This window comes from Equus asinus, chromosome 3, assembly GCF_041296235.1.
Source record: "Equus asinus isolate D_3611 breed Donkey chromosome 3, EquAss-T2T_v2, whole genome shotgun sequence".
Taxonomy (NCBI): domain Eukaryota; kingdom Metazoa; phylum Chordata; class Mammalia; order Perissodactyla; family Equidae; genus Equus; species Equus asinus.
In genome coordinates this window covers 127,800,741-127,824,138 of record NC_091792.1, presented here as the reverse complement: position 1 = coordinate 127,824,138, position 23,398 = coordinate 127,800,741, and the positions used below count along the sequence as shown (strand labels likewise).

The 23,398-nt window shown below is 37.6% G+C and overlaps 1 protein-coding gene across 5 annotated transcripts in view; it reads right to left on the bottom strand.

Moving 5' to 3' along the window:
• The window catches only part of ATP8A1 (ATPase phospholipid transporting 8A1), a 221,318-nt gene that overhangs the window by 22,525 nt on the left and 175,395 nt on the right, over positions 1-23,398 (bottom strand). For all 5 annotated transcript variants that reach the window (XM_070505963.1, XM_014857150.3, XM_070505962.1 and 2 more), the window contains 6 exons: positions 20,698-20,772; positions 20,471-20,593; positions 16,911-16,989; positions 13,622-13,683; positions 11,307-11,363; positions 10,279-10,386 (listed from right to left, as the gene is read on the bottom strand). In XM_070505963.1, coding sequence (XP_070362064.1) covers positions 10,279-10,386; positions 11,307-11,363; positions 13,622-13,683; positions 16,911-16,989; positions 20,471-20,593; positions 20,698-20,772 — 504 coding nt within the window. The remainder of the gene's footprint in view (positions 1-10,278; positions 10,387-11,306; positions 11,364-13,621; positions 13,684-16,910; positions 16,990-20,470; positions 20,594-20,697; positions 20,773-23,398) is intronic.

Sequence of the window (23,398 nt, the reverse complement as noted above, 5' to 3'; positions counted from 1 at the left end):
TAACGGCATTCAAGCAACATTCTGTGATCTGGTCTTTGCTTAACTTTTCAGTTCTAGCTCCAACCATTCCCTACACTGAAAACTCCAAACTCCTTCTTTGCGTGGACTGTTGTCTACCTGGAAAGCCCTTCTCCCACTTGCCTTGCTGGAAAGACCAGGGAACAGCCTTACCGAGAAATCTTTCCAAACTATCCAAACTATAGCCTGGGAGTTGAGTGCCCTCTCCCCTGCTAGCAATTGTGCATCCTGATCATAATAATTAGCATCTTACATTCTAATTATCCGTTGATCTGTTGGTTTGCTCCAGGAGACTCAAGTTCCTCAGAAGGAATCTTTCAATTCTTGATCCACTGACACCCAGTGTAAGTACTGACACATAGGCACACTCCATAAATCTCAGTTGAATTGGGCTCTTATACAGGATGAATTATTACTTTCTCCATAAAAATAGACAGGGCAGAACACCCAGAAAATAACTAAGGAGAAGGGTGTTTTGGATAAACTTCAATATGTTTGCAATTATTCCCAGAAGCTCTTGATTACTCAGAGACAAAGAAAACTTTTGGCTTGGATTATCCCAAAAAAACAAACAAAAATCTTAGAAAATATGCAAATTGTTCCAAACAAAGAAAATCTTAGAAAATAGGCAAATTAGATACCAGCTCACAGCATTTATGTGCCTTTTTCCCCTTGGACATTTCTGGGTGGTGGGGAGGGACTGAAGGAGGAGTGATCACCCTGTGGGACTCAGAACCGGAATTCAATCTAGCTGTACGATGCAAGAAACTACCTTCGCATCTCCACCCTCTTGCAAAGGTGGCTGTGAGAAAATAGATGACTGAGGAAAAGGAGGAAGAGCTATTTGGGACCCGGATCAATCAGAAGTTTTGTTTTTTTAAAAAAAGTAAAATTTGACTATATATCAATATATACTGAGAACAGAACATGCAAAATAGTCTTTCTAAAAAGGAAACAAGAGCACTAGGAAATGTGTGGTTCTGAAACTTTATTTTCTAGGGATATGGTTCCCAGAATAGTAAAAATAATTAACAACAGAATTCGTTGGTTGTTTTGTTTTGTTTAAATCTTCTTTACTGTGTTATTTAAAAAACTTAAAAGTACCAGAAAAATGAGGACAGAATTGGTAACAAAATATTCTCTTTATTATGAGAAATATAATTTAAAAATGTTATGATGTTACTGGATAAGTTGGATAAGATAGGGTATGTTATCTCAATGCTCAGTGTTTACTTGTTAAATCACTCTTACAGGTTTTTATAATTTTATGATGGCTTTATATTTTATCTTTTTAAAAACCAACTCATAGAGCATCAATTGTTTGATTACTAGTAATTCAGTCCATGGTCTATATTTCAGATTGTAGGAAACTATTCTTTTTTCTTTTAAAATTTATTATTTTCCAGCTATACTGAGATATAACCGACATATAACATTATTAAATTATGTAAATTTAAGGTGTACAATGTGTTGATCTGATACATTTATATATAGCAAAATGATTACCACCATAACATTAGCACCTCTAGCCTGTCACATAATTACTATTTCTTTTAGGAAATTATTTTTTAAAAACTCAAAACTTTGAAAAGCACTTAGCTACAGACAAACATATAAAAGCCAATAAATGGCTTATGTAGACCAATCGTTGACTTTCAGGGCAGAGAGTTCTAGTTGCCCCCCAGTATAGTCCCTCTCCCCTTCTTCTTAGATGCAACCACATGATTCTTGGTTGGACACCCTGTCCTCCAGCTCAAAGACTACATTCCTCTGGCTCTTCTGTTGTAGCTAGCTGTGGCCATTTGACTAGCTTTTGTTCAATGAGATCTAAGTGGAAATGTGGTGGGCAATGTGTAGAAAAGATCCTTGAAGAGAAAGAGTCAATCCTCCTTCTCTTTCTTGCTGGCTAGAACGTTGCTAAAATTCCTAGAGCTTAAACAGCCATTTTGGACCATGAGGAAGTATGCTAAGGTTGGCAGTGCAGCAAGATAGAAGAAACCTAGTCCTTGATGACTGCGGAGCTGCCACACCAGTCCTGGACTGCCTGCCTCCACCAGATGGCTTTTACATGACAGAAAAATAAGTTTCTATCTTGTTTAATCCACAGTTCCTTTTTTTTTTTTAACATAAAAAAATATGCCATAAAATAACTTCCTTGGATGATACATGCTTGGGAGACTAAGTGATAACTTGGAACAAAGTGGCTTTTGACCACTCATTGACGATCTCTTTATCTTACCATCTCACAGAACGCAAAAACTGTGTCCAATTATGAGCTTTATTGAAGCAGATGGCACAGTAACATTCATGGTTTCTTTTACAAGCATTTCTGATAGCATCCCTGGCATGCAACTCAACACCAAGCTGTACTACTTTTATGAGCTAGAGAGCTGAGCTTGGAGGGGTGGCTTGCCCTCTGTCTATCTCACTGACCCCATCTCATGCTCTTTCCCACCCTCTGCTCCAGCCACCCTGGCCTGTTCATCTTTGAACCTGCTGGGCTCATTCCTGCCTCAGAGCATGGACACCTGCTGTTGCTCTAGCCCCGAAATGTTCTTTTTCACATGGCAGGTATCCCCACATCATTTGAGTTTCAGCTGAATCATTCCTTCTTCAAAAAGATCTTCCTGGAACAACCATTATAGCCCTGCCCCTTATAATATCCCCTGTTTTTTTCCTATCACTGATCACTTTGTGAAATTATCTTTAGCCATTCATCATTTAGTCATTGGATAACTGATTTAGTGGCCTTTTCTCCTTCCCATTCCCTGGTCCCCACAACCTGAATGCTCATGGGTATCAAGCTTAATTAACTCATTACCTGGACATGGTGCCCAGTACCATTTAAGCACTCAACACATATTTATGGAATGGATGAATGCGAGAATGAACTGATTCTAGAGAAGAACCAAAGCTCTGCCTCACTAAGAGCAAGCTTCATTCAGTTTTCCATGGCTTGCTCACTGCTACAGCACTTTGGGTACACTACAGCATCTCTCACATGTATGACATCAACACCCCATCCTAGCAATGAGATCCTTAAGGGCAAGGGACCAACTCCATTCATCTCTGCATCCACCACTGCCTAACGCAGAGCCTGGGTTACACTAGACAATATACATGTGCTCTGTACTGTAGGAAAAGATGATGTGCTTACAGAGAGCAATGCCAGCTCTTGTAATGACTCTAAAGAAAGCTGTAAATTTAAAATGAGTGCAAACGTCCTGATTTGCCAATTATGTTTGTCATTGCCATGTCTCTTTTTCCTTCTCAGTGTTTCTATGCAGGCTTCTCTTTACAAAATGGGCTTGGAAGTGGCTACACAGCCAGCTGCCTTAAGAACTGTGAAGGTCTGGCCTGTCTCATTTACTGTGAGGGGCACAAGGACTCTGACCAATGACATGTTTTACTGGATGGGCTCACAATTGTTGGCTCATTGAACAACATCTGACAGAGTTTAGGGTTGTTGTTCCCTCCAGGCTACTTGGCTAAACACAGTAATCTTGGATGAAACTCCATTGGATCATAACACCGCCCTACCCCATCCACAAGAGCTGGTCTTGTGACCAATAAATTATTATATCCTATCTAGGTAATTAAAAACTGATAGAGGAATAAGGACTATTTTAACCAGGAAATTCCTCATATGTAAAGTAATTTATTGTGTTGGTAAAACGGGCAACAGCACAATTTAGGGAAATCATATCACTAACGTTGTTTATTAATACCTTTCCTACGGGGGTGACACCAAAGGGTTCAACAAAGATTTTTATTGTTTTTCAGAGAGACTTTACAAACCTCAATCAAGAGATCTGAAATTCTGTAAAACACATGCTCGTTCCTTAACTTCAATTTCCTTCAGTAGTTTTATAGATCCCTTAGGCCAGGGAGAGCAGAACCAGATGGCGCTTGGGAGGACTTTACCGTGCATGTCTCTAACGCCACGATAAATTTAAATGTTTTGCCAATCCTAAGCTTCTGGTATTAATCGTGATATGAAATGGTCCTTGATGTAGCTTGCTATGTATTTTTTAATCTGGTGTACTAATCATAGCGGTTAAAATATTTTTAGTGAAAATTCAAAAAATACCCAGTAACATCATCTAGACGAGTCAGAAAAGCAGGCCAGCATATGTTTATATAACATAGCACTTCTCCCCAGGGCCTACCTTGCCCCATAAATTGTTGTACTGGTGTGAAAAAATACAAGTCAGTTCTGAAAAAAAAGTTCTCCTCTTAAATCACAACCATATTTGTGAGAGAAGAGGAAGACAGCGACATATGTAAAGTTGCAGCCAAGCTCGTCACACTGTTTTCTCTGTATTTTCCTTTCCTAAATAATTTCTTAGTGTTGTATTTTCTCCCTTTGTATAACCCACGACCAGCCCCCCCACCCCCCAATCCCCATGTCATAATTCCTTTTCAATAGCTAACTATTCCAATAATTTGTGGTACTGGGATACTTGTTAATCATTATCAGTTGAATCATTATTATGGGCAGAGATGTAGAAACAAAGCACAAACTATAGGAAGGAATGTTTCCCAAATGGGAACACCCTGCCCACCAACTGAGAATAACCCACTCTGGCTGTGGCTGGAGCAGCTGAAGTCTGAACTAAACTCTGAGATATTTGGGGAACAAATTTCTGGTGACTTTAGGCATATAGAATGTGCTGAAGGGGGAAAGAAACTATGTGATGCTGTGAAAAGGACTCCTGAGCAGTGATACAGCCAGCTGAGTACAGCTGAAGATGGAAATATCACATGCAGATAATGGACTGCTTACTTTACTCACTAGATGGAAGTAAGTACTTTGACTGGTGGCACTGACACTAAAAGACTGTCACTCTTTTAAAATTAATAAGGCTAGGAGAACAGCCTGAAGGGAAGGGAATGGAAAGGTGAGAGAAGAAATGTAAAAGGAACAGAGACAGTGTGTGTGGTGGTTAAGGGGATAGACTCTGGCTGGGTTCCATTCGCAGCTCAGATAGTTATAAGCTGTGTGACCTTGAGAAAATTATTTAAACACTGTGTGTCTGTAAAATGTATAATAGGAACTATCTCACAGCGCTCCTGTTAAGTGCTCACAGTGTTAAATGAGTGAAGACATGCAAAGTGTTCTACCAGTCACTGGCCTTCAGTCAACGAGACTCTATTATTATCGAAGTGGTAGCTCTGATAAGCTAGGATGATTGGGTTTTCAATCTCATGTATATATTTTAAATGACATGGGTATTATTTATGCTAATATTGCTGTCATGGAGAGGCAAGAGGCTAGGATACAAAGTCATATGGAATTCTATAAAAGGGGATGAGGGAGTTAGGTGGGTGTTGAAAAGAGGGAATTAAAAATCTAGGCACTTTTAAAAAAGAGATGGGCACAATTTTATATTTGGTTAACTTAGGGAAATTGATCAGGGCCCTAGATACCCTGGGAAATAACAGGGAAATTGACAGGATGCAAGGAAGATGGGTGCAAGAAGAAAAGAGTTCCTGCCTGGGAGTAAGGAATAGCACCGGGCCCCAAAGAGAAGGTTTTTAGTTCTTCAGGATGTTAGAGGAAACCAACGGGGTTTGAAAAAAAAACCTGGAATGAATTCTCTGGGTCACTTGCTATTGCTCTGCTTACCACAGAACTTTGTGCTATGGACTTAAATAAAATAAGGACTGCCTGGGATCAAACATGGCGCCTGGAGAGCATAGTGGGTGCATAATAAATTTTGATTCCCTTCCCTCCCCCAGAAGAAGAAAGAGCAAGCCTTTTCCTTCAACACATTGAGAGAAACGGCTCTGTGTTCAGATGGAGCTGCAAAGATGAACCAAGAATGTAAATTGGAAATGACTATAAAATCCTGATACATGTGTGAATATGTGTCCAGCTGAATATTGAGGCATGAGAGCTGTACCTGTAAATTGCCTAATTTGTGTATAATTTGCACCCTGAGATCCTGTTAACTAGAGAAAAATCATCTGTGCCCTTTCAACAGTTAACATAATATAGTGAAGAGAAGCACACCGAGAATCCGAATCTTAGGAGCTGGAAGGCAGCACCGGAGGTGTAGACAAATGAGGCTCTGCCTACATATCACTAGTGGCCAACAGCTCATTAACGATGGGCACAGGAAGGATTAGTTAAATGAGATTAGCATCCTGTTCTGCTGCTGGAAATCTCTGGATGTTAGGAAGATGTTCTATTTGAGCTGAAATCTGCCTCGCGGTCAACTCTATCCCATTGTCATTTGTTTGTTCAAAACAAACAAGAAAAGCAAAAAAAATTAGTTAATGATCATTTATTTAACAGTTATTTATGGGGCACTAGGGGCCCGACATGGTTATGCTGGGGTGAATGAGTAAAGAAATGAAGAGGCAGTGGACTTTGAGAAGTGTAAGCATTCTGGATTGGTTCGCACAGCTCCGATGTGGAGGACAGACTGAGGAAGAACAAGACCACCGAAACGTCTATAGAGAGTAGAATTGTGGAGGAGGCAGTGCTGTCAGGAAAACAAAGATTTCCTCTCCTACACAAATCCTTGAGTTACCTGCCAGGAAGGACAGTCCCTTCAGACTTCTAATTTCCAGATTATATACCATGGATTCCTCTGAATAACACTGATCAGAGAAGCAGCATAGCCCAGTGTCTAAGGTAGCTGACTCTGGGACCAGACATCTAAGTCAAAATCTTATCTTTGTCACTTAGTATTAGTGGGATGTCAGATGAGGTACTAATTTCTCTGCGCCTCTGTTTCCTCATCTGTAAAATGGTATAATAACAAGTTTGCAGTGAGGGTCCAGTGAGGTGAGAACAAGCACTCCCTGACAATGTTCACGGTCAACATGATGGAGTCGTCCTTGACTTCTTTTCCTCACATCTAGTCTGTCAGCAAATCCTATTGGCTCTACCTTAAAACCAGATTCAGAATCTGATCACTTTCACCACTGCAGCCTTCCTGGTCCAGGCCACTATTATCTCTCACCTGGGTTATTGCAATAACCTCCTAAGTGGTCCATAACAGAGCAGCTGTGGTCCTGCTGTGGAAACATAAGTCAGATCACGACACCTCTCTTATGCCCCTCCAGTGGCTCTTGATCTGACCATGAGTAAAAGCCACAGGGCTCTACGGGAAACACAACGGAAAGCTCGGCTCTCAGCTCCTCCCAGCCTGCTGTATTTTTCTGTACAGTACTTTTATCTGTCTATATTTATCAGTTATTTTATTTATTGTCCATCTCCTTTCACTGGAGGAAAAGTGAGCTGAGAAGGGCATGGGTTTTCATGTTTTACTCACTAGTGAATCCACAGTGTCTAGAACAATGCCTGACCCAGAGAAGAATCTCAAAAACTAGTTGTTAAATCGATTGAATGAATGCATATACAGCACTCAGAGAAGCACGTGGGATTAAGTGTTTGATAGACCTGAGGTATTACTAGTGATATTCTTCTCAGATCTTGGCTGCCACTTTGAAGAACTTCCCTATTGTGTTGATATCCCTTTAAAACCACCCACTATCTCATCCTTCAAAATATCACCTGAACCAGGACAGTGGGGGACAGGGTTGCTATTTTCAGTTTCTCAACTCCATCTCTATTAATGCTGGACCATCCTGGAGGCCCTTATTAGGCTTTTAGGCAACCAAAACACACATACATAATTAATCAATTAATCAGTTTTAGAAGGAACTGCTGCCAAATCCATACAGGAAAGGACTGCGAGTCCTAAGGGTATGATCTTTGGATTAGACACTTATGACCCTATTAGTGGTGGTGACAGAAAGTTGCCTACACACCACACCATGAATCCTGTGGAGTAGCCTTACGTTCTGAGGGCTGCCCGTGCTGTGTTTCATCATGTGGATTACATAAAACATGTCAAGTCAGAGAATGCTAATATTTATACTTATCCTTGTGTTAGTCACAATAATATATTACTATATAAAATATATAATAATATATATGTAATATGTAATATATTACAATAGTATTTTGCTATGAAACATGAATAAGTAAATTTTATTTAAGATGGCTGGCCAATTATTTATATATATATATACACATATATACACACACACACACACACACACACACAAAAGTACAAATATTGGCACATAAATGAATTTTTCATATGTATGTAAGTATTTGGCTATACTCAACTAAAATATAAAATTTTAAGATTAGAAAAATGTAAAACTAAAGGTAGTTACTTCTTGCTGTAATTAACTGGATTTTAATAGAACTAGTGACTCTCTACATATAATAAAAATGCTCAAAAATTGAGTATTGAGTATTGCTACATTTTTGGGGATCTATTACCCGAGTGCCCAGGAAACAGTAAATGTAGGCTATCTATCCTTGAGAATCTGAGTAGTGTTCTTGTTATTTCTTGTTATCATCTTTTTTGGGAGTTGTTTTGAGGATTATTTACACACACCCCCCCCACACACATATATATCAAAATACTTTGCAAACACTAAGTACTACATAAATTTAAAGTATTATTCTTTTCTTTGAATCAATTAAGCAGACATTTTAGACAAGCTAGTTAAGCCTACAGCTGAATTAATCCATTCTTCATATTTTCAAGGGAGCACCAGCTATTTAAACATTATATTCAAAGTATCAGTAGTAATAAAACAACAAGAAAAAGAATCCCTGTTAGCACTCCCCACCGTATCTGTAGTGAAGAGACACGTGATGGTGTACTGATATTCATTTCACTTTGAATTAAACACAGCATCACCACAAATCTCAGGAGATGATATTAAATTTTGTGTTTCGGCAATACTGGGAACTCTACAGGCAAGGGGAGAATTATATTTGGTTGGCAAAAAGCCAGTCAAACTTCACACTTGTCCTAGAAGTAGGTGGTCAGAAACTCCATTCTTGTCATCAAAGCTATTGGCTACAGCTGCTTCAACTATCCCACTCTCAAAATCTTATGTCATTGATTTTGAAGATAAAACATTAAGAAATGTGATAAAATGAGGTCTTATGAGAAAGATATTAAGTTACAATTGACCTTGGAGAAAAGCAGGTCCAATCAGAGCACAACAAATAAAAACAAAGAACAGAACTGGATTTTCCAAGAGGCATCATCAGACACATATAGTCTTTGATTTTTGTTTCTTCAGGGAAAAACAACTCAGAAACCAAGGTAAGGAGGAGATGCATTCATGGCTTTCTCTCTGTTCTCCTCAAAATATATGCTGTAAACTTTCTAGAATTCACAGACCATGTATCACTAGAAGCCTTCACTTTTGGTGGAAGGAAGTACATGCTTCTTGATATGTCTGGTTTCGCTGTAATAGTATATAATGTCTTTCTCTAATAAATTTAACCACAAAATTTTTTTTTAATGTGTCTGCATTCTGCTAATTTATAAAAAGCAGGATGCTGTCAGATAAAATTTCATGAAAATGATCTATAAACCAGACTGTCAAAAGTGAAAGGTACTCAGGCAGTACTTAGGGGCAACAAATACAGGGAAACCACTGGAAAAGTTTCCGGTGACTGCGGGAAAACAATGTCCTGTAACGGAGCTCACATTACCTTGATTTGCAAGTTATTGTGAGGTCACAGGAAATCCTGAAATGTTTTCCACATTTTCTTTTATACATTTTATGTTAAATTTCCTGCAATTGAAATCATAAACCCTCCTACTGCTGGAATCTCTTCTGAAGGAAAGGAGATCCTGTGACACTCCCCCATGAACACCTAATAACTCAATTCCTACCAGTGTAACAAGAAACTGAAAGACAGAACTGAAAATGGACTATGACAAGGCTGAAATGTCAGACGCCCTAACTCTTTTAAAATGAAAACCAAGCTGATGTCATTACGACAATGCTAAAAGTGCATTTAATATAGTGACAGTAGATTTCTCTTTAGAATAAGAGATAATAAAAGAAATGACAGACTGTCCCAGGGACACAAGCTCACCACTTCCCAGACCTCTTATCCAAAATGTATTTGGGGATTTATGGTTTAATTTTAAAATGGCATTTTCTCTATGGATATTCTTAACATGATTCAAACTCCTGACAACCATATTTTATTGTGCCAGCTACAAAGAAAGGGATAAGTCAGATTTAAGTAAAATATCCAAGTTTAAAATATTCTCTCAAGATTTATCACTCACGACTGTGGAATTTAAAAACAGCTTTTAAATTGTCAAATACTATTTTAATATAAATCCAAGCCAAACAATTAAAGTTCATTACCAACTTTTAAGGATGGGGGGAGCATGATTTATTAGGACACCTTACCTCTCCTGACATATCAGGGGCCATCGGAACACTGGGCCACAGGCACGAGTAGATTCCAAAAAACACCACCCAGAGCGCGATGCTGCCCCAAATCGCTATGTGGCTGAACTGTGAAGGAAGGGAATCTGAGTCAAGAGACTTTTAGATAGACTGAGGACACAAACACTAATGAAGTTTTCATAAATGCCCTTATTAATTTTTTACTACTTCCACAACATATTATCATGGGAATTTGTAACTGTTTTAACCAGATCTTTCATTAAGTGCTAACCTCTCCTACAACAGTTAGGATGCTTGTGGTATTGGCATTTAGAACTATTTCTTCTCTACCTCCTTTGGTGGGTCTCTCCTCTTACTCATTTTTTTTTTTTTTTTTTTTTTTTACCTCCTGCCATCTTTAAGCCTCCTTAATTTTCCCTCTGCATGCTCTCACTGAAAGATGTTAGACCCTTGTGTGAGTACGGTCTGCATGCCGATGACCATCAAATCCAAATTTCTTGTGCCAGTCTTTCCCCTGTGCATCAAACTTTCATTTCTTTTTGTTTACTGGGTCTCTGTACCTGGATGAGACTATACTTCAAAACTAATGTATCTGAAACAGAACTTGTTTTATCCAGATTGAATATTTACAAATGTTTGAGGATAAATCTTTTGCTAATACTAATGGTCTTCAGAATCATTTTCCAGTGGGTTTTCTGCCCAATGCCAGTCTTGTGACACACTCTACTAAGAAAAGATTCCCAGTCAGTAAGTTTGAAAGTCTTCCCCCTTCCTGGGATAGTCACGATATACAACAATATATTAAAGGCTCTGAGAAATCTTGTGGTAAAAAAACTTGTTTGTTTTACTCCGTGTTTCCAAACTAGAATCTCCAGTTCTCTCCCTTCCACCCCTGATTCCCCACAATTAACAATCTGTGGAACTAGGGCACAGGGATGCATAAAGTTAAAATGAAAAACAACAACAAAAAAATCAGCAAGAATGCATGAGTAAATATGACATGCGTAGGGTGTGATCAAAACTCTTACCCATGTCCAATATGATGTCTCCAATCCAGCTTTCAAACACACAGTTATCACCACAAACTAAAACAGAAAGGAAAATGTTATTTTATTTAATAATCTAATAGTTCATCGAATGATTAAGAGGGAGATTTATAAAAGAACAAGTGTCTCTGAATTAGACTATGGGATGGTAGATTATTCACAGTTTGCCTTGTACGTCCAATCAGCAAAGAAACAAGTGAATTAGCTGGGTGGCTGAACATTATCACCATGACTAGTCAGAGCTGCCCATTCGCAGCATCACACTCCTGTCTCCCTTCCCTGCCTCTCCTTACCTCCACAGCCTTACGGTCCACCCACAAGGCTCCAGAGCATGTCTGCCTGCTTCTCGTATAAGTCATGAATAGCAACTGAGAATATACGTCTACAGTAACATGGGTTTTCAAGCTTGCTTTAATTTTATTTTATCTGTAATACTTAAAGCCCCACTTTGTGCATTTTGAAGATAAATTGCAAAAGTAATATAAGTGGATATTTAGAAATCTAAACACTTACTCTGTAACGTTACTTACTGAAACCCTGCAGAGCAGGATATAAGAGCCCGTTATACCTCCATGATGTACATACCCACCGTTGCCAGTGACTATGCTACTAGTTCTGAAGTAAGGGACAGCAGGACAGCATAACGGTTAAATGGACTAATCTGAGAGTCAGACTGTTTGTGCTCAGACTCCATCATTTACTAGCCGTTTTGGTTAAGGAACAAGACAAGTTACTTGACCTCTCTGTGTCTCAGCTCCTTCATCTGTACACTGGGGCTGATAAAGCTTACCTACGTCACAGGGATTTGAGTCTAAAACACTGAGAACACTGCTTAGCACTGCAGCATGACCTATTATTATCTATCTATAATTCATAATAAAATTTTAGATGTTGTTGGCAGCCAAGGGAACTCTGGGCACTTTCAGCAGTTTGTGGCTATGGAAGTGTGATGTTTGTCTAGCACTGGTGATGAGTAAATGCTTGAAGCGCTCACTCCTACTTTCAGGTACTTTAATGGTTTTCACACAGTATTTGCTTAGAGGCTTCCCAGTGGGGTCATAAAGTCAAGTTAAAGTGGAGCATTGGGCTTTCTCAGTAGGATATCTAATGGTAATTTAGAATTAATATTTGTAGAAATAAAACTCTTATTAAAATGTAAATACTAACTAACTTAAGCTATACAAAAAGTTCCAAAATAAGAGATATAGTTCGACATAAAATTAAAGAAAAACATCCTCCTGAGACTTGGGTACTTTAATGTGTCCCTAGGAAACACCTATGATATATACTCTGATTAATTTCTAAACTTACTCTATCAAGTATTTACTTATTTCTGTTTTGTACTCACGTTGTATGAGAACAAATTACCAGCCCCTCTAAACATATTTTTCCTTCCTGTTACTACTTCAGTGAGTTGATGTCAATGGAAAGGAGACCCCTGGAAAAACCTGCTCCCTCTGTTACTTAATGGCCTTAATATCCTATCATTCAGTCATTTAAATATCTGATATTTAAACATCATATTATAGTTTTTCTAACAACTGAGTCAGCCATATGAACAGCCACTTAGTATTTAGAACAGCACACTGCCCTGTTTGGAGGTCATGGGAAGGACACACGAGTAGAGAGGAAAGGTTGGTCTGGGAATTCAGAATTGAAGGTTGGAGTAAACTTTTATCAGATACCAGCTGTGTGACCTCGGGCATTAGCATGTAAGTAGTGCTTTTGACTGTTAAGGAAAAATGATTTAAAAATATTTTTTGGCTCTTTATGGCAGGAACGAGCTTGCATTCATCTGTGCATCTTCCACAAGCATTTGGCACAGTGACTTAACACAGTGCGTTCCACGCCTCATGTGGGTGAAATGGTCCCAAAGAGTGGAGATTTCTCTCCCATTTTAGTTATCATGAGACTCTAGAATAATTACTGGTTAAACATCCAAGAATAGTATGATAATATTTGCCATAAATTCAGGAAAGCAAGAAAATATTAACAAGGGCAGTAAAATAAAAGGGACAAGGAAGAGAAAAAGGGCAAATGGGGGGCAGTAAGAGCAAAGAGGGAATATTGACAATAATAGCAACCAAAAGTCCTATAAAGTCAGCGAACCTAAATGACATTTTTATCACCTAATACAAAAGAATCTCTTAACAGTCAAAGCATCTCATTTCATTTTTAAAGGGAAGTGTAAACAATCCTTAAATTCACAAATGCACACATTTAAATTTGAAAATAAAATGAGCACATATGAAAGGATTCAATTTTATATGCAAACCAGGTAAACCTCCCATACTCACAGTGTAAACAAAGTTTCCCAGCAGCAGATAATCAGAGGTTTTCCCATTTCCAAATACATTACCTGTATGAAAAGAAGAGAGCCTTGTTAGAAAAGAAAATAAATGAGGTCCTTTAGAAGCCTTTCAAAGATCAACTAATTTATAAGTGTTGAACAAAAGGGGAACTAAGGGCCACACAAGGGAGCCAGAAATGAGGCTAATTAAAAAAACACTGAGTTAAAGGTTGGCATGCTGTGCTTTGGCGGCCTAGGTTTGGTTCCCAGGCACAGAACCATACCACTCATCTGTCAGTAGCCATGCTGTGGTGATGGCTCACAAAGAAGAGCTAGAAGGACCTACAACAAGAATATATGACTATGTCCTGGGGCTTTGGGGAGGGAAACATACAAACAAAAAAACAAAAAACCCCCCCCAAAACACTGTAAGAAATCACACAAAGTTGCCATTAATATGGTCATAAATTTAAAACAAATTTCCAATAGCCAACAAGAAGAAGAAAATCTGACTTGTTAACCAATTCTTTCTCAGGTTCCATGAAATTAAAAAAAAAAAAATCAAACTACTTGTTCAAGCAAAGCTTAATGTTATGGGCATTGAGACAGGAGAAGACATTCTGATCTCTTAATAAAGAACTTTGTTAACAATACAGATGAGGGTTTTGGGAGCCTTCTTACTATCTCTCAGGAAAGTTGTTGGCATTGCACCAATAGGGATTCATAAAAACAACTCATAGAAGACTGAGGAGCATCAATATGATTCCAGGCATACGGCTCTTTGAGGATACGGCTGAATTTAGGGGTATATCTTAAGGTATTTTGTTATTCCAGCAATGACTAACAAACTTGGTTTTAGATGAAGGGAGTGGTAGTTAACAAACAAAAATTACTATTATTGATAAAATAAAATGAAAAAAATAACAATAATTAAATCATTGGCACCATCGAAAAATTTAAACCTCACGGTACGCATAATACAATATTTTATTTATGCACATTTTCAACAATACTTATTCAAATACATATTCAGTGCATAAGGACAAAACACATTAGAATAAAGTATGGGACAAGTCAGGGAGAGTGATGCTGGTATGAAGAGAAGAGATAGTCTGGTGAGTTCTGGAGACATAGACTAGGCTTGGTTCCGTTACTAGTTGTGTCATTTTGTGTTATTTATAATCAATCTCCATGGGACTCACTTTCTTCACTTAAAAGATGGAGTGAAACTACCCACATCAGAGAAGTTCTGAGGTTAAAAAGATGTTTCATATGTAAAGCACTGAACATGGGGCCTGGAGCATGGCAGATGCTCCATAATGTGACGCTTCCCTTTCTAAAGTATTTGGTTAAAAGTAGCCAGGAAGGGTTGCTTAACAGTCAGTCCAGCAATCTAGACCCCATTCTCTGTGGGGGTATTCCATGATTAAGGACATAGGATCTGATGTGCTATATCTTGTGGGTATATTGTGGACAAACTTATAAATGTCTACAACTAATCTGCAAATTTCCATAAAAACGAATGAGGTACTGATTCACGCCACAACATGGATGAACCAAGGTCACATATTATATGATTCCATTTATGTGAAATGTCCAGAATCGGCAAACCCACAGAGACAAAAATTAGTGGTTTCTAGAGACTGGGGGAAAGGGTGGGGAGAAACGGGGAGTGACCGCTGATGGATATGGGTTTTCTTTATGGGGTGATGAAAATGTTCTGGAATTAAATAGTGGTGACATTTGCACAACTCTGTGAATATACAAAAAAAAATTCTATTGTGGTTTTCCTGGCCTACTGTGTCAATACTCTATACTTTGATTAGATTTTCTTACCACACTCACTTCCACGGCCTATAAAAAGAGAAGTATTTACTGTTGCATTAGCAGAGCAATTAATAAAGAAATGAGATGGAAATCTCTAGGACATAAAACCACTGCTTTCTCTGTAACACTCTCTCACCCCACCCATGCCTCATGCTCTCGTCATTCACTGACAATTTACTCAGTGCCTACGATGGAGCTAGGCACTGTTCTAAGCACTGCAAATACAACAGTGAACTAAACTGACAATTCCCTACCCTTCTGGAGCTTTGACTCTAACAGAGGAGAAAGACAACAAAAAATAGACACACATATCACACCCTACTAGGCAAGTACCAGGAAGAAGACACAAGAGGGCAAGGGGACGGAGCAAGAGAAGCGGTGTGGCTCTTTCTAATGGGGTGATCTGGGAGGGCCTCTCTGAGCAGAGACCTGGGAGTGAGGGAGACAGCCAGCTGGCATCTCCGGGTGAAGAATGAGGGATCGCACAGAGGCTGGCAGGCTGAGGAGGAAAAGCAGGGGAAAAAATCAGGTGGAGGATTTGGGTAAGGTTGGGGCTGCGGATTTCCTTCTAAACGTGATAGAAGTCTGTGGGTTTTCTGAGGAGAGAGGCACCTGGTCTGATTTACGTTTTACAAGGATCATTCTGGTTGCCTGTGGAGAATAGACCGTAGGTGGGCAGGAATGGATGGACAGCAGGCTCTTCTGCTGGCAAGCATTACTCAGAGGCAGCGAGGTATGACCTGTACTTCTAAAGGACTGATGAGTCCTCCAGTGGAGCATGTGTTGTGTTTTTAAGTACTGTAGTTTGGGAGCAGACGCACTGAATGGTTGGCTGTCTTCCTCAGGATCTCAAGGCAAGGTCTGCTCTGGGACACAGCAGCACCAGCTTAAGCATCACAGGGATCTCTATCCTAAAGTGGCTACTTACTCATTTTTATGTGAATAGGAAATTCACCATGATCCTATCTCTCAAAACTGACAGAATAAAATCACTCCCTCAAAACAAGCAGAGGAAAAGCCTACACTCCAAGATGAACATAAAAACGTATTAAAAATCTCATTCAAAACATCGGCTCCAGTATACTTGAAAATACTAGCACTGATTAGGTTCAGTATAAAGAGCCTGATACAAGCCTCATAGGTATCATAAACAGACTACATAAAATATTAGCACTATTGTCTTCAAACTATACATCAACAGAGGAAAAAAGGGCCCTAAAATTTAACTCTGTAAGTTTGGAAAACATGAGTAGTAGAGAAGAAAGGCTTTGCATATATTAAATCACTTTGCTACCAAAGGAATAATAAAACTCTTTAAAGTGTGTACAACTTTTGAATGCATGTATTTCAGGTTAAGGAAAATACCATAAAATGTAACACTGCTATAATTTTTAACATATATTGACAATGAGTTATTTTCCTAAAAAAGTAAAAAGTCATCTCTTAGCATTCATATTCTTTCTACTTACCATACTGAAGGGCTTTTAGTGGAAACCAAAACAGAATAACTGAGTGGAAGAGGCCATTTAAACAATGAACCCAGAAAACCTGAGGGAAAACAAAAATCCATGAGAACCATTTGCGATAAACTAGCTCTGTGAACTCTGACCTTTCTTTTTATCTGTGAGCTGGATTCACAAAACGTGTTTCTGTCGGGCCACCACTGTGAATTAATAGAACTGACAGACACTTTCTGCCTCTTAGACCTTCAGGGGTCATTTATTTATTTTTATGTTTCTCAAAATGTTTTTTCAGCTTCAGTGAAAATTCTTCTACTTTTTAAAAACCAAATATTAAAAGTTTAAATTTCTGCCTGAAAAAGAAAATAAAATTTAAAATAAATGCAGATCCTGAAATTCTTTACGTAGGACTATGTTCGTAATTCCAAAAGAATGAACTTTTGAAAATACTGTAATTTGGTGAAATCTTTACTTTCTCTTTCCCATGTGCCATAAGTGTAAACTTCTCAACGGTAAGGATACAATGCATTTTCTCCTTGTCTCTATATATCTATACACACACATTATACAATAAAAATAGCAGGTATAAGATTTACATTGTATAATTCTTTCAAGTAAAGTACTGTCACTATGCTTGAATTTATAAAAGGCTTTCACAATTTTTAACACCTGGCAACATCAAACTTCATACAATTATAACATCATTTAACAGTTATCACTTTCTATATCTATTGTATTTTAAGGACAAGAGAGCGTGCATCACTAGCACTTTCTGTGCAGCATAGATGTGAGAGATTAAGTTATAGAAAAACTGTTTAGAATTCTTATGGCCCTTTGAAGAGCAACAGCTTTGTCATTTAAAAGTGCTTCTTGCAAGCAAAACTTATGCTAAATAAAATTGGCATGTATTAATAGTTTTAAGCTGTTCAAACAACAGAAATTAAGTTGACTGCCTCCCAAATTTTCCACCGTGATCTCAATCTCCTTTGTTAGTTCATCCAGCCACACTGGATTGTATGATCCAATTTACGCTCCAATACATTACACATTTGAACTTGTGTTACTCATTAACCTTTGTCTCTTCTCCTCACTATGTCATTACCACAAGTTTTTATTTGACAGAAAGCACAGGTGGGTGCAAGAAAAATTAGTTCTACTTTTCCATTTTCCTGACCGATACTTATTGTCACATGCTAATCCTTCGACCCCTGTCATGACCTCAGAACCTCCGACCCTTCTTACCATAACAAACGCAATCATCATCATTCAGGACAACAATGCTTCGACACTGGAGACCCACAGCAACTGCTGTGTAGACAACTATGCATTTTGTAGCCATTTGTCCTTGAATTTTAAAACACTTATATGGGATTTAATCAAAGAATTTTCACTGAAATCATTAGAAAAATCCATAAACCCTATAAAAAATGGTTGGCAATTTGTGTAGACATAAATATTCAAATGGATACAGAAGTTGTATAATTTATTTGGGTTGATCTGATGACATTTCGAAATGCATGGGTTGTGCAGATAATGAAATACTTTGTAAACAACAAAATAGCCAAGGATACAAGGAATGATGCTTCCACACTAAAACTATATCCTACCTTTTCCCTGGCCACGTAACTGTCTCCAAGTTGCCATGTGCAAAGGGCATGAAAGGATGTGACTTTCTGGGAATTGCTTTGGGTAATCCTGTGAGGGTCAATTTATGTTTATAAGCAGGAGTACCATGGCCAAGTCTGCGGCCATAGCGTTTCCTCTCAAGTGAGCACCATGCAGCCTGAGCTATCGTAGACTGGGGACCTGTGGCTGGGGCTGATACAACTCTCTAGATCGGTGAGCATTATTGTTAGTATGCCAGGAGGCCTGGAACTCCCCCAGCTCTCAGATCACCTTTCTAGGGAAACAAGAGCTCAAAGTCCATTTTATCTGCCCTGATTGTGGCTTTCCATCACATGAAAATACCTAACATAGGTAATGAAAAACATTCCAGCAAGGTGGTGGAATTTAATATAAACTGGACATCATAAATAAATTTTTTTAAAATCCCAAAATAAAACATTCAAAAATGGGGCCAGCCCTGTGGCCTAGTGCTTAAGTTTGGTGCACTCCTCCTCAGCAGCCCAGGTTTGCAGGTTCACATCCCAGGTGCAGATCTACACCACTCATCAGCCATGCTGTGGTGGCAACCCATACACAAAATAGAGGAGGACTGGCACAGATGTTAGCTCAGGGCGAATCTTCCTCAGCAAAAAGAAAAAAACAAAACAAAAAACACTCAAAAATAAAAGCATAGATATTGCATTTTATACAGTAATAGTTTTAAGAGACCACTAAAAATACTTTTCAGAAGCAATGTAAATCTAAGAAGACTTCAGCTCTTTTAAATTAACCAAATTCAGTTATTTAAAATGCCATCAAGTTGTCTGTGTGTGCACACCTGGACACGCATGCACATTGCATTCATGAAGACCTAGTCTCAGAAGATGAATAACATCCTGGCTATAAACTTAGCACTGTCATCTACGGTGTGAGGTTAGAGGCACTGAAACACCTGTTTCACTTTATTCCCTTAGTATACCGAGAACAAATGTCATTCAAGAGCTTTATGAATTAATAAATATTAAAAATATCCTACATTAACTGCCCTAAATTGAAAACATTGAATTTAGGTTACATCTAATTATTAGTAACATGCTAATAAACATATGATATATGAGATGGGAAAAAAGTCTGTGAAAGTGTATTATATTTGTTGCTTTTATTATAGTTTCAAAATGGCATCTACCTGGACTGTTATAAAATTAAAAATTTTTTCCCTCACTTACACTGAACAGAAACCTGAATTACTAACAAATACCAGTGGAAACGCTTTAGAATATATACTTGCAAAGTAAACTATGCAGAAAACGAGATATTTTTTGTTGTTAGGATGAATAAAAATCATGGACCACAAAAGATAACAATAGGCCATGGCGTGTTATGTAGGATATAAACCCAGATAACGATTTTATACAAAATGTTGGATATTTTATCTTGTATTTTAAACTTTACGGCTTGGAAATACTGAGTCTTATGACTAAATGATTATTTCCCAGAGACCATAATTTTAACGCCCAATATAAACAACCTAATATTCGATTGAGGAAAAAGTTATTTCACAAAATAGAAAATTAGTAAAGAATGATAAATCACCCCTTGCCACCTTATATTTGTAAAGACAGTGCTTGTCAGTCCTGGATGACTGACCCCTGCGAAGAATGAGCATTTCCCCACAACACTGCAAAGACAGAAAGTCAGAGGGCCAAAAGGACATTCACTTCTGTCTGCCAGACTCAGTTTACTGCTGCCTGGCAAACTCCAGTGAATCATGGTTACATTTTAGTTTTATAACAAAACACACAAACAAAAAACCTTCTCGGTCCGAATCAGAACCTCAGGCAAATCTGAGTTACCATGGTCGGCACCCTGGAGTTGTTTCCTCAGCTTAGGAAGACCAGATACCCCGTGTAATCAGAGCAGTAAAGTAAGTTTCCCCAAACGTGTGCCGGGGTATCGTGTCCTACCTTGGTGTTGAAGTCCAGGGCGTTCTGAGATGTTCTGTATAATTCAGGATACTTCAACATATTCTCTTTTCTGCATGATCTCTCAAATATTCCGAGAGTTAAGGGAGGCATTGCTGTAAACATCTAAAACGCACAAACTGGTCATTATACCAAGCAGCCAAATGCAGGGTGAATCTTTATTTCAAAGAATTCAACAAAACAGGAATAAGCAAATGTCTTAAACTTACCACATTATAAAGACCTATACACCATCTCTCAAAGAGGATCTGTCCAGAAAAGCCATTAACAAAGGCAAACCAGATCTAGGAAGAAAACAACCCCCAAACGCCAAAATTAGAACACAAAAAACACAAATGCATTGCTTAGAATCTGTTTTATACTCGACCATTGCATAATAGCAGCGTTAACATGTTTTCACCACTATCTTGAAAATGGCATATCTTTGCTTTACTTTTTAATTTGAAGGGATGTTTTCATAAGGTATTTGCTATTTAAGTCAGAATTGGCTCCTCTTGTCAAATCAACAAAGAATTATATCAATAGGTAATTACAGATTTAAAAAAAGATTAAATATAACCTTATTTTCTAAAAGGCGCTTTATGAAATATATTTTATGTCATTAAATTTTTAGTTTTAATTTCCTTTTAAAACACTTATCCCCTGATAGTTATTTAAAGATTATTGTTTTTATTATAAAATATACTTGTCTATCTAGAAAATAATTTTCTATAATAATACAATCACCATTTTTTTCTGCATTGGACGTATTCATATAGTTTATTCATATACATTCATAAACTTACCTTACTGGAAACCTACTGTATATAGTGTCCTGTCCCACTCCTCTCCTCTTAACATTATGTAACATACATTTTCTTAAGTTGTTACATATCCTTTAAAATAATGTTAATGGTTCTATAACCTCTACCATGTGGCTATAACTATTTTTAGATATTCAGCTTGTTCTAGTTTTCACTATTATACATAATTCTGAGTGGAATATTCTTGTACAGAAGTCCTACACATCTCTATTTGCTTATGATGAATTCTTTTTGTAAAAGACAGCTTTACTGAGGTATAACTAATATACAAAAAACTGTACACATTTAATGTATACAATTTGGTGAGTCTGGACAAATGCATACGCCCATGAAACCATCACCACAATCCAGACGACAGACATATCCATCACCTCCAAAAATTTCCTTGTGCTCCTTTGGTTTTTTTTGTTTGTTTTTCGGATGAATTCTCAGAAGTAGAATTAATGGGTCAAAGTATATGAGCTTGTTTATAATTCTTGATAATCACAGCCATCAGAAAGTGAAATCTGAATTTATACATTAAAATATTTTATAACCTAGATTTAGGCTTTGATTAAAAACAAATCTTTAACTAATAGAGCATAATGTTCTTATATATTTTGCAATTCTCTTAAAAACAGAAACCTAAACTGTTATAACTGTAATAAAATTAAAGAGCAATATAGAGAAACTTTTTCCAACATGTTTAACATAAATGGAAAATTAAGTAAATGTTAGTAAATCAATAAAACCTGAATATAATTTTTTGAAAAAGTAGACCTAAAATGTAATTAAAAATCAAGTTGATCTGAAAGAGTAAAAGTCTGGCTTGGCAATGAGATTACATAAACACATCCACAAAACCGAAACCTAACAACAGCAACAACAAAACCTGTCGGAGGAAAGCAGTCTTACATGCCGATCAAGTGAATTTTTGAATCGGAGTTACAGGGACTTTTCTACACTTCGCGTTTCATTTAATCTCATTATGGAAGCATGAATTGCTACAAATTCACCATTTATCAATATGTACCCAGGCTGGCCTCCCGATGAACAGTTTCTGTACCCACACTGATCTTTCTCCTTTTTATAGTGGAAAGGAGTGATTGAGCATAGATAAAAACGAATGTCTGCTTCATGAGATGGAAAAGAAAACAAAGTAGCGATAGCACATGAAAAATAAGTCCAAATTGTGTTAGGGTTGTAACACACATTAACAAGGACAATAACAAAAGCATAGAAATTGGAGTCAAATCTGAAATTCTTGCTTGCTTTGCTACATATATTTACAGAAAAAAATTTGAACATCCGCCCTAGAGTAGGAGCCAGATCCTTCATTTTTGCACGCAAGCTTTAAAAGAACGTAGCATCTTACGTGAAGTTAAGTTTATTCCTTACTGTGGTGCTGCTGACTTTACACTTTTTTTTAAAAGCGTAAGTAGACACAAGTTGACAAAACAGACTTTAATGCCCTCTATTCTGTTTTCACATTTGGCCTTTTTGAGATGTGGATTATGTAAATACATATTTGTGATACTCTGGGTGATGGTAACTCCCTGAAGGCGACTGTGTTCCATTGTAGTAATACACGCTAAGAAGCTCTTTCAGATTTCTTAGGTATGATGGAAATATAAGGAATTTTTAAACACAAACTTTCAAATTATGGCCTTATTAGTCTATGAAGATGGGGTCTAATCTTTGTTGCTCTGAAGAAAGCCAAAGCTACATGTGTAACACATTCATCTAATGGACATGACTTGGCTCAAAGGTTACAGTCATAAATGCATTTGCAATAATCAAAACTGTATAAAATGAGAAAACTATGTTAACAAATTTGTGAGTGAGTAAACATTTGTAAATGTGAATGGTCTCCTAGCTTCTCTGTACATAACATTTGGTGCTGATTCAAATGATACTGAGCTTGAAATTTATGAACCTGTCTTAAATCAATGAATATTTACAGAAAGTTTCAAATTCAAAATAATTTGCAGACAAACTAACATATTTGCCTTCAAAGTTCATTTTAAAATGCATAAACTGCTTTATGACAGAAATGCAGAAATTTTTAAGTGGAAAGCTATCAATGTATTTTTACCTTTTTATTTTTCGTACTGAAAGGTACGTGAAT